The following is an 11765-nucleotide window of genomic DNA, read 5'->3' as shown; positions in this document are numbered from 1 at the left end:
TGTGTTCATGAGGATGTGAAAGTTTCTGAGAAGTTTCTCTTGTGGAGATAGACACTTCTTTACGTTCAACCCAGTTTTCGCCCCCAAATTGTTTGACCGTGGAACAGCTTATTTTTGAAATGTCTTATGATAGATGTCTCAAGGATCATTAAGGCCCCATGGAGCACAATTTGGAAAATATTCACAAAGGCTGCATACTCTCCATCAAAATTGATGATTAAGAATCTGCTTTATTTTTCTCTCATTATCCTCCATTATCCTTTGGTAGCAGGGAGAATAAAGCACCCATCGGCCTCAGAGAGACTGGAGTTAGAACTCTCAGAGTTTTCTTTTCTTGGTTTCATAGTTACAAGAAATTCCAGGATATGTGCACAAGTACTGCCCTGACGGAATGTGATTTCTCAAGTCTTTCCAAGTATGGCGACCACACCTTGAGAGTCAGGGCCGAACTTGCAGAGGAGCACTCAGACTGGGTGAACGTCACCTTCTCTCCTGTGGATGACAGTGAGTCGCCTTATTTTCCATTTCCTTGTCATGTCACTGCACGCTTTGGGTTTTATCCCATCGGTTGGCCTGTCGGCAGCAATTCTTTGAGTGCCCCCAAGGCGGATGGCCTCGTATGAGGGGCATAAGGCATGTGTAACAAAGAGGGCTGTGGCCTTACAGAAGTTCATGGGAGAGACAGGACAGGAAAGGTATAAAGTCAGTAAGATAATTAAATATCCATGTAATCACGTTCATGCCTTGAGGGTGAGAACAAGCGGGGCCCGTGCTGTTTGTGAGAACTGGAATGATTAGTGGACGGTTGCATGCGGCCTCCCTACGGGGGTCCATTCTGAGGAACGCATCTTTAGGTGATTCTGTCATCGTGCAAACGTCATAGAGTACACTTACACAAACCCAGATGGCTTAGACGACAGCCCTGCGACAGCCCTAGGCCCTGTGGCGTAGCCTGTTGCTCCCACGCTATAAGCCTGTACAGCACGTTACTGTATGCATCGTTAGGCAGTCATAGCACTGAAATCTGTCTGTCTAAACATAGACAAGGTACAGTAAAGTAACCATGATTGGAAGGCATTCTGGGTGACTCAGTGAGTGCTGAGTGAATGTGGAGGCTAGGAAATGACTGTCCACTACTATAGACTTTATAAACACTGTACCCTTCGGTCACACTAAATCTATGAAAAGAACACTAGGTAAAATCAAGCCCAAGGGAAAATGATGCAGTGAGAAGGCCCGGTAAACACAAGATGTGCAGTCTGCTGCTGCTGGTGCCACAGGGCACGCTGTTTTACAGGTGACATTTTTTTTAGCAATAGAAACAGTGCACTCTAAAATAACAGTCAAATGTAGAGCCTAGTAAATACATAGACCAGTAACGTCATTTGTTATCGTTATCAAGTTTTACCTACTATACATAATTATAAGTGCTAGACTCTTATACAGCTGGCAGCTCAGTAGGTTTGTTTACACCAGCATCACCACAAATACATGGGTAATGCACTGCTCTATGACATTCCGATAGCTAGGACATCACTAGGCCGTAGGAATTTTTCAATTCCATTATAATCTTTTGAGACCACCGTCATACATGCGGTCCGTCATTGACCAAAATATCGTTATGTGGTGCATGACTGTAGTAAACGTTTTTGGAGGAAGTCAGTTTGGAATTATGACTTAAAGAAATTTGGCAGGATAGGCAGAAGAATAAAGATATTGTAGGCAGGCGTGGAGACAGGAAGACCAGGTACAGACAGCCAGCTTGCCCAGGACGAAGGACGGAGGCATCGATCCAGTTAATGGCAGATGCGTTGGGTCAGGTCGGCTGGTAAGCATCCAAAAAAAAGTGTTCCCAGATTATATCTGGAGGGTCACAGGGGCCCACCAGAGGTCATGAGATGAACGTAATTAGAACATCGGGAATTGAAAACTAATTAATCCATGTATAGCGAGAGAGAGTAAGAGGATAAAGGGTTACAAGAACCTCATTAACAAAATTCAAGTACAGCCTTCCAAGGAGTAGAGAGGAGCATTAAAAGGATTGTCTCTACGTGTGGAGGTACCTTCATTCCACCCCCCTGCTCTGGGCTCCAGTGGCTCCCACAATTTCACCCACCCTAGTGGGGAATGCAGATAGGATGCCCTTCTGCCCTTTCCCAATTCTGGCCCAGGCTTGGGCAAAAAACTCTTATGTCCAGAGTCAGAAGTTATCAGAGTTATAGCTTTTATAAAGGTGTCTTTATTAAAACTAAGAAAAAGTAGCCGTGAATAAATACAAACAGCTTGACAATAGTCAAGTCTCCAAAACACAATACAGGCTTCTGTTCCTGTAATTGCTAACTGATTTACTAGGTCCTGACTATTTTGGAAGTTCCCTTTAGAATGATACAAAACAGCTAAGCAGCTTTGCCCAAGGTCACACAGGTGAAGAGTGGCCGAGCAAGGATTCACAGCCAGGCTCCCGCGTCCACACTCTTATAAACACCTACTTTATATTGGATATTTGCCTCTTGAAGTTTATATGGTAGGAAAATGCTTCAAGATATCATGTGGAACCTACATGTACTTGCTCTGCAAAAATATCTAAAAGTTTTTTTTATTATTTGGTTTTCAGCTACCAGCAGATGAGAAACAGGGTAGAATGCAAGAAGCAGGCCCATTAGCAGCGCCCCCTCCCCTTCCCGCCAAAAAAAAAATAACAGTAGCCAGAAAAGAATACAGGATATAACTCAAATAGTACCGTTGCCTGGTTTTATTATTCATTCTAGAGTTACTGTTGAGCACCTACTATGTGCCAGGAACATTCTTAGTGCTGAAGCTACAACGGCGAACAAGACAAAAATCTCTGCCCTTGTGGAGTATATATTCTAATGGGGAAGACATATTTTATGACAGATAGTGACTGTGGCTCTCAAGAAAACAAAGCAAGGTACCCAGTCAGGAAGTGATGGGAGCTGCTCTTTACATAGGATGGTAAGAGACAGTCTCTCTGAGGAGGTGGCATTTGAGCAGAGACCCAAGTGAAGTGAAGGGGCCAGCCACCTGAATATCCAGTAAAGGAGCACTTGGAAGGGAACAGCTTCAGACTTTGTTGGAAAATATAGGGTTAATTATATATGTTAAACACTGAAACTAATAGAAAAACCCAGTAAAGGAAATTCAGCCTAATGGAAAGAAAAAAGAGAAGGAGTAAGGGGGATTGGGCGGGGAGCAGGGTGGGGGGGGGGTGGCAGGGAGGAAGCAGCCTTTACAGAAAACACAAAATAATGTACTTAGAATAATTTCAAATATATGAGAAATCACAATAAATATAAATGGACTAAAATGATTAATAAAAGCAAGGATTATCAGATTTATTTTTTTAAGAAACAGACTCCAAGTAGCCTCCTTACTTATCCATGTCGATCACATCCACAGTGATAATAGTGTCAGGTTACCTCAGTAGACCCTCCGGTCAGCACAGTTATGAAAAATAAACGTCGATGTTTTTAAAATGCGGTTTTTGATTGTCATTTTGTTTTGTTCTCATACTTAGCCATTATCGGACCTCCTGGAATGCAAGTAGAAGCACTTGCTAATTCTTTACATATACGTTTCTTAGCCCCCAAAATTGAGAAGGAACATGAAACATGGACCATGAAGAATATTTATAACTCATGGGCTTATAATGTGCAATATTGGAAGAACGGCTCTGATGAAAAGGTAAGCCTGGAAAATCGTGTGTATCTCAGGTACGGGCTCCCTGTTCTTTGCTCAGTGTTGGTCTGAGGCCATTGCAGTGGAGAGAGGAGGCCAGGAGGCCATCTAGTCAGGGTCTTGCAAGGTGGCAACGCCTCAAAGTCCAGAGGCTCTAAGGCCTGGTCCTCTGAGCGAGCGAGTTCCCAGCCTGAGGGGTGAGCAGCATCTCCAGCTCACACTGGAGGGAAATTCACAGAGCAGACTTTCAGGGTGCTTGTGCAGTAAGAGTGGGCCTTTCTTTCTCCAAAGGGAAGTTGCAGAAGAAGGCAGAGCTGACTCAGCAGTTGGCTGGCGGAACTTACAGTCAGCTGAATCGCATGATCAGCTGAGTGACAACTGTTTCATGGCACGAACCCTGTGCCACACATACACCACAGGACAGTCAGGCTCGTGGTCAGGCAGCCCCACCCTGGATGCTGGATGAACAGTGTCAGATTTTACCTGTTTGAGCCCACTTTTCTCCATTGCTCTCCTTTTCAGGGGACAGTTCCTTTAAAAACAAGGGCTAGGAGTAGAAAGACCTGGTCGGAATGTCGCCCCTGCTACCGTGTGACCCATTCTTGACCTCGGCTTCCTCATGTCTGCAAAATGGGAATAATAACTCACTTCATTAACAAGGTGGGGATAATAACCCATTTCATAGGATCGTTAGGGAATTTAGTAACATAATGAAAAGAATAAACTTGTCCCATTGCCTGACCAGTGTATATGGTCAATACACCAGGTTCCCATCCCCTAATGTAGACATGTTAAGGTTATTTTCATTCATCCTCGGTCAGGCTTTGTTCTTATACTTAGTGCTTCCCAACTGAATGCCATTTGTGGTCCTGAACTGACTTACGTATGTGTAATAAGTTACATACGTGTTATCTCCTCTACATTAAATATTGATTTTATCACTTAATTCTCAAGAGCTTGGGAAGAAAGGGTCACCCACGAATATTGTCTTAAGAATGACATAATTAAATATATATGTACTTACTGCATAGTCCAAAAATATCTAAAGTTAACTTTTCCTCCAGAAAATGCTCTATTAAATGGCGTAAGAGATCTGCCTTCTTCACAGAATAGATGATTTTGCTTATAGTCAAGACCCCAGGAGATGTGCACCTAGAAAGCAATACAGAATAATGTGTTTTATGGTCACTTATCAAATGCAGGTGTCTCTGCTAAGCTATGGAATGCAAAAATCAGACGAGACTGACCCACTCAAGGAGTTAGCAGCATACTTCAATTTAAAGATCGGATTCCATAGTTCCCATGCCTGAGTGCCTCCTGCACCAAGCATGAAATGCAAAACCCAGTTTACCTTTAGCTCCTTATCTAGAATGTGCGCACAAAATAGGCATCCAGTTACACATTTGTCCCGTCACTCAGCCTGTGGTGTGGAAAGCCTTTGGTGCGACAAGCTGAGCGTTGGAAAGGCTGTCTGCTCCCCAGTTCTTCACTGCAACGTCACCATGACCAGTTTATATGTGCTAGAGACTGAATGTTTGTGTCCCCCACCCCAAATTCATATGTTGAAACCTAATCCCTAATGCGATGGTATTAGGAGGTGGGGCCTTTGGAAGGTGATTAGGTCATGAGGGTGGAGCCCTCGTGAATGCAATTCCTGCCTTTACAAAAGAGACCCCGGAGAGCTTCTTCACTCCTTCGGCCAGGTGAGGCCTCAGCGAAAAGAGGGCCCTCGATGAATCGGAAAGTGGGCCCTCACCAAACACCAGATCTGCCGATATCGTGATCTTGGACTTCTAACCTCCACTCCTGTGAGAGAGAAAGGTTGCGTATAAGCCACCAAGCCGGCGGTATTCTGCTGTAACAGCCAAAAGGAGCCAGACGATATGGTTGTCTTTTAGGAAGCAAAACCGGAAGTTGCCCAGAGTGCAGGAAGGCTGGAGAAAGCAATCAGAGAGCCCTAGAGCAGGTCCCGTCACATCTGGGCTACTGTTTTCCCTGCCTGCTACTTACAGGTCAGCCTCTGAGTTTAGTCTTTGAAGAAAGAGCATTTTCAGGTTTTAGAGGTATTGGATTTCTAGAGATGAAAGCCAGGATTTTTTGGTGTTATTTTTGTTTTTAATTATAAGAAGGTATGCCATACTGTTCATATATTCAGTTGGTATTAATCCATTTCTTGCCCTCGTTGAATTTATTTTCTCATACAATGAAAGAATATAGACAAGATGTCAACAGACTCAACCCCAAAAGAAAAATGACCGATTACTAAAGTAAAAAGTCCGTGCTCACTTTCTATTGATGTTCCTATTCCTGTAACAAATAGGACCCTTCTCTAAGGACATTATAACTATGATGGAAATACAAGTAGTATAAACTCCTAATTCCTTTTATTTTGCTGGAAACTATTTTGCATTCTCAACTTCAAGAATATATCATCAATTATGATATCTTATATTCATATTAAACTAAGATGAGTCTGGGATGCCCCCACCAGAGGCCGGCTGTGGTGTGTGCCCTCGAGGTGAGGTGGGCCACTGGGGGCACCCCAGGTGCACAAGGTGGTAAAGTGATTGAGAAGAGATCGCTGGGCAGCCAGGGTCAGCAGCGTTCTCTTGACTTAGAAAGAAAAGCGCATTGAGTCTTACTGTAGATTACCAGTGTATTAGTCAGCTCGGGCCACTGTAACCAAATACCACAAGCTGGGTGACTTAAACAACAGAACGTATTATCACACGGTTCTGGAGGCCGAGGTCGGAGATCACGGTGAGGGTGGGGTTGGTTCCTTCTGAGGCTGTGAGGGTTGATCTGTTCCAGACTTCTCCCTCAGCTTGTGGTTTCTGGCCTTCTTCGGTTCCTTGGCTCGTAGAAGCATCACCCCGATCTCTGCCTACATCTTTACATGGCATTGTTCTTGTGTGCAAGTCTTTGTCCAGACTTTCTCTTCTTATAAGGACACCAGTCATGCTGGATCAGGGCCGACCCTGATGACCTCATTTTAACTTGCTTATCTCTGTAAAGACCCGATCTTCAACTAAATCACTCTCTAAGGTACTAGGGGTTCGACTTCTACATATAAATTTTGAGGGGGACATGGTTCAACCCATATAGTTCATCTTTTTTAAAAAATGAAGTGGAATGGTTTTTATGTCATCTAAACTAGAGAATTGAAGAAATGAGATCGTTTTTCAGGATCACAGTCAGCTCTGGCCCTGTCCCTTAGCATGGGACCCCTGAAATGAACTGGGAGATGCGTCTGATTCCTTTGTCTTCCTATTTTGAGCCTGAAGTAAAGATTATACTCATAAGCGTGTGGGGGCGGGGGGGAGATGGTGTCCCTTCCCTGCTGAGGCATGATCTTATTTTTATCTTCATTACTAGATTCCAGTTACTTGTCAGTATGACTTCGAGGTCCTCAGAAATCTCGAGCCGTGGACGACTTATTGCGTTCAAGTTCAAGGATTTCTTCCCGATCGGAACAAAACCGGGGAATGGAGTGAGCCCGTCTGTGAGCAAACCGTCAATGACGGTGAGTCTCGAGATGTACCGTTTGTAATCCTCCTCCTTCGAGCATCCTAAACAGGTTTATAGACCCCACCGGGTACAAGGGTGGGGAGGCTCCGCAGACCTCAGCGTGCCCAGCTCAGACTCCCTCCCAGGTCAGCCCCAACTAATGAGAGAGCACCTTGTCGGGGGGCACGTTCACTCTGAGACCGAAGGGATTGATGGAAACTTCCGCCAGGAGCGCGGAGGTCCGCCTCCGTGCCCCCCCCCTCCCCGCTACGCTCATTCTGTGCTCTCATGCTCCCTAACACAAGTCTCATCAGCCCTCCCAAGACCACCGAGCAAAGGTCAAGGCCTGTCACAGCCTCAAAAGAAGGCTTTCCTTCTCCAGCCCCTCAGGCACGTGACAGGAAAGGAGCATTTAGAAATCCTAAGGCTCCTCAGCGAACCCTACTTGTTTCAGAGTCCATCGTAAAATACAGTGCCAGGCCCCTCGACACGGTCCTCCGCATGCGAAGGGTCGCAGCGTCTAGCTGAGTGCTGCCGCGCTCGGTGTTTCTTAAGAAAAAACCGAGAGGGAGGAAGGGAAGGAAGAAAAGAGAGAGAGAGGGAGGAGGATACCAGTGGGTCTGGAGACTGATCATTTCAGACGCATTGCAGTCGCATCCAGGGCGATAAAGCCCGTGGCCTAGATGTCTGCACACAAACAACAGGCCTTTTTATTATTTAAAGACACTGTCGAGAGGCTCAACCAGCTCAGATCGTGGAAGGATGAATACATGCCGGTCCACTTTTGGCCGTTTTCATTCACTGAGGCGAGGCCCTCCTGGGCGTGAGGTGCGGAGCCGGGGGGCCAGAGAAATACAGAGGAAAGTCATCCAGAACTCCCTCCGGAGAGAGAGCAGAGCTTTCCCCTCTCCGTGTCTCCGAGCAGGTCTAAGGAATCCACGGTGCTGCATTTGCTTCGATTCACAATTCCGGCTTATCACACTCTCTTTGAATGTTGGTTTTTGTCATTGAACGTATTTCTCGCCCAGTTTTACTGTCTCATCTGATCGGCAGGGAAGAGCTTCAAGATCCTTACCAGCTTGTTGTTTAAACCGTCGGTGTGTTCCAAAACACCCCTTCCTTTACGCTGCTTACCCACATGCTCACTGGTCACCAGTCCTTCTGAATATAGTGTACTGTCACGTAAGCTGTTTCGTTTTACTGTCGACAAAGTCCTTGTGAGTGACCTTGGCAAATATCAGCCGAAATCGACACCTGGCGCCAAGGTGCTGCCTTGCCCCAGCTGAGTCCCGTGAGCATCCAGCATCTCAGAGTAAGGGCCCTGCTGAAAATGACGACATATTGTGTTTCCACCTCTGCAAAGTTGCCCTGTATGTTAGCGTTTTTAGCGTATTTCATCTTCGAACACCTTTGTGGAGGATTTGCGTTCTAAGGAGCACACACGGCTTGGGAAAAACTAGCCCGTAAGATCACGATGTATCAACAAGGAACCTGGCCTAAAAAAGGAAAGGCAGCCACTTGGAGTTAATTTCGTGTCGGTGCCCTAATGTCGTTATCATTTTTAGTTATCATCCTTATCTTTTTTAAGGGTATGTAATTAACCACGTAATTATGCATTCCGGAACATTTATATTTTTTCTGGAGATCAGCATCAAGCTTCCTGGGCTGTAGTTTCCTGAATTTTTTTTTCCTCCTCTTTTGTAAATGCACACATTTGCCCAAATCGAGGATTCTTTCGCCTCTTCCAGGTCTGTGTCTCTGTGTTGTCATCCAGGGCTACTCTGTAATTATATTGGTCAGTTTTCTCAGGACTGCAGAGCCACATAGAAGCTAAAAAGTCTTGCTGTCTCTCTGGAGAGAAATTCTCTTATCACTCTTTTTCTGTAGCCCCTGGGTCCTCTGTAGGGGTCAGTGGCTGTGCGAAGCTGCCAGTGTACCTCCTTCCATGGTCTGAGCTGGCTGAGCCTCTCAACAGCACCTTTAAATAACAAAAAGTCCTGCCTTTTGTGTGCCACAAGTTATTTTCACAGACCCTCTCTACGTTTTTTCTTATGTTATTCCTCTCGTGAATCATGTGTGCTTGAACCAGAATTCTGTACCTTGGGAGTCATCCCTCCCCCACCCCCATTCGACTTGAATCGCTAGGATCCCTCGCCTCAGACCCATCCTTTCCTCTAAACACTTGCTGTCTGCTTTCCTAAAGCCTTGTGTCGGTGCCCTATTGTCCCTGCGTCCTGCCCTTCCCTGCCATGAAGCCCAACATAACGTGTGACATGGGCCAAGTCCTGAACCATGCTGTGCCTCAGCTGCCTCTTCTGCAGAGTGGGTGGAATGAAGTGTTGCCACCGTGCATAGGGGTTGGGAGGACTCAGAGGGTACCCGGCAGAGAGTGATCCCTTAGTACATGTTAGATATTATTAGTGTTATTGATAACAATATTATGAAAATCACATCGTTAAGTATTCCTAAAGGTTCATACCATGAAACATGGCATGAGGCATACAATGTGACCAAAAAAGAAAACTTTTCTAATATTCTGTGACTATAAATGATCACCTGTTAAGTGACAAAACGCAAAAGTTTTATAAAAGTACGACCTATTGAAAACCGGCACCATGGCCTAAGGCTACTAGAAGCCACGCTGGAGTTGGGGTCTCTGAGTGCAGGTGTGGATGGAGTCACACTGTGTGCTGAGAGCTTTAGCGGTTCTCAGCACAAAACGCTTTGGAGCATGTGTTGAACCGAGGCCTTGGGACCCGGGGGACCCCGTGTTCTGCTCCCAGGCGGAGGAGGTGTATGCGGAACAGGAGGCCCCTTGCTACCCTGTGAGTAGGGAAAGTGGATCAGAGTTCTTGCTTCCTGTTCCTTTTTGTGTGTACCAGCCATCATGCCGGAAACCAAACTTGGGAGAAGCTAGGAAAGGGCTGACGCTGGTTGAGCACCTCTGGCCCCCTCTACTCAGAGAGCCGCTGTGTTCCCTTACGCCTTCTGAGATGAACATGTGGGCCCAGTTTTCAGGGACCGCCATGGGGTCGCGGTGGCAAAAATAGCGTGAGGGTCACTGCCACCCAGTCTGTGTGTGACCAGACGGTAACACGCCCCCTCCTCCCTGCAGAAACAGCCCCCTCGTGGATCGTCGTGGCCATCATCCTCACAGCCTCGGTGTGCGTGGCCTGCCTGCTCCTCCTTGGCTGCTTCGCCCTGATGTGGTGCATTTACAAGAAGACCAAGTACGCCTTCGCCCATGGGAACAAACTTCCACAGCACCTGAAAGAGGTAAGCGGCGGGGTGCGGCCCGCTGCGGGTCACAAATCCGGGTTGGAAGCAGTTGTCCCTTCTCAGGGCCGCCTAGTTCAGACCAGCATGTTTTCTTGGAACGACCCATGTCTTGCATTCCCGTCTGTTCCCTGGTGCCATTTCAGAGATGTCTGTGGTCACAGAACAGCCCTAACAGAGGAAGTGGAGGTTCGTTCCAGAAGCTCTCCCTCCAACCTGGACACTGTTCCCTCCCCAACCTTCCTTCTCTAAAGCACCAGCTCCTCAGGGAGCAAAGGTGACAGTGGCTCTGGGACAGGAAGAGAAAAAGCAGAACTCAGAGGGGAAAGCCTGAGAAAGAGGAAACGCTACCCCAAGTGCCAGGAAGCAGCCAGGGGGAGGGTGAGACGGGGGGACAAGTATGTTTTCAGTTATATCTCAGAGGGGATACCTGAGAGTGACTGCTATTATGGGATGTGTGTCCCAGACTTGAGGAAAGCTGTGTTCAAAGGGCCAGGAAACAGGAAAGGCTGTGTCCAGGTGGAGACCGTCTGACTGCGGAGGCCCCCGGAAGTGGAAGTCTGGGCGGACACGCTTCAAAATGAAAGCTCGCCAAGCGCAGCCGTGAGAGGGCCTCTCTGTGGCCTCATTGCCCAGGACACAGACACAAAGATGGAGATTTGCATTAGTGGGGAGTGCCCTGGGGAATGACACCTCTCAGGGTGCGGGGCAGCAGGACCGTGAGAGCAGAGAGGCTGAGCCGGGGTGCAGTCACAGGAAGTTGAGCGGGACAGGTTCCACCCCCACCGCAGCAGTTGGTCTCAGGAGCACGAGACACACTCGTGGTCTCGCTGCTCTGCTGTCCTTTCTACAGTCCCCTCTCCCATGACTAGCCGCTGCTGACATGGGCTGCTGACCCCATTGGGTCACCTCGGCTCTGCGATGGCTGCTACACTCAGAATTGGGCGGGGTACACCACGAGACGCCCGGGGACGTCGAGGGCCCACCGTTACATAACAGCAGCCTTTTCTCCCGACGACCAGTGCGGTCACTCTATTCCTTTCTTGGCGCGAGGGGCTTGGCTTGAGGAGGTGGTCGCCATAGCTTCAAGTCTCATGGGGCCCCTACTTTGTCCCCTCTGGGAACCCTCCCGACCAGAGGTCAGCAAAGATTTTTTTAATGGGCCAAATAGCAAATATTTTAGGCTTTGCAGGCCAAGAGGCCAAATTGAGATATTATGCTGATACTTCTATAACCACTTAAATGTAGTCATTTAAAACTCTGAAACCATTCTTAACTCATGGGGC

At 47.1% G+C, this 11765-nt stretch overlaps 1 protein-coding gene across 1 annotated transcript in view; it reads left to right on the top strand.

Moving 5' to 3' along the window:
* Positions 1-222: 222 nt before the first annotated feature.
* The window catches only part of IL10RB (interleukin 10 receptor subunit beta), a gene marked incomplete at its 5' end in the record, with an annotated part of 15672 nt that continues 4129 nt past the window's right edge, over positions 223-11765 (top strand). The window contains 4 exons of the mRNA XM_011365687.2: positions 223-504; positions 3536-3702; positions 7072-7219; positions 10319-10479. Of these exons, the coding sequence (XP_011363989.2) occupies positions 223-504; positions 3536-3702; positions 7072-7219; positions 10319-10479 (758 nt within the window). The remainder of the gene's footprint in view (positions 505-3535; positions 3703-7071; positions 7220-10318; positions 10480-11765) is intronic.

This window comes from Pteropus vampyrus, unplaced genomic scaffold (assembly GCF_000151845.1).
Source record: "Pteropus vampyrus isolate Shadow unplaced genomic scaffold, Pvam_2.0 Scaffold114, whole genome shotgun sequence".
NCBI lineage: Eukaryota > Metazoa > Chordata > Mammalia > Chiroptera > Pteropodidae > Pteropus > Pteropus vampyrus.
This window is presented reverse-complemented; position numbering and strand designations above follow the sequence as displayed.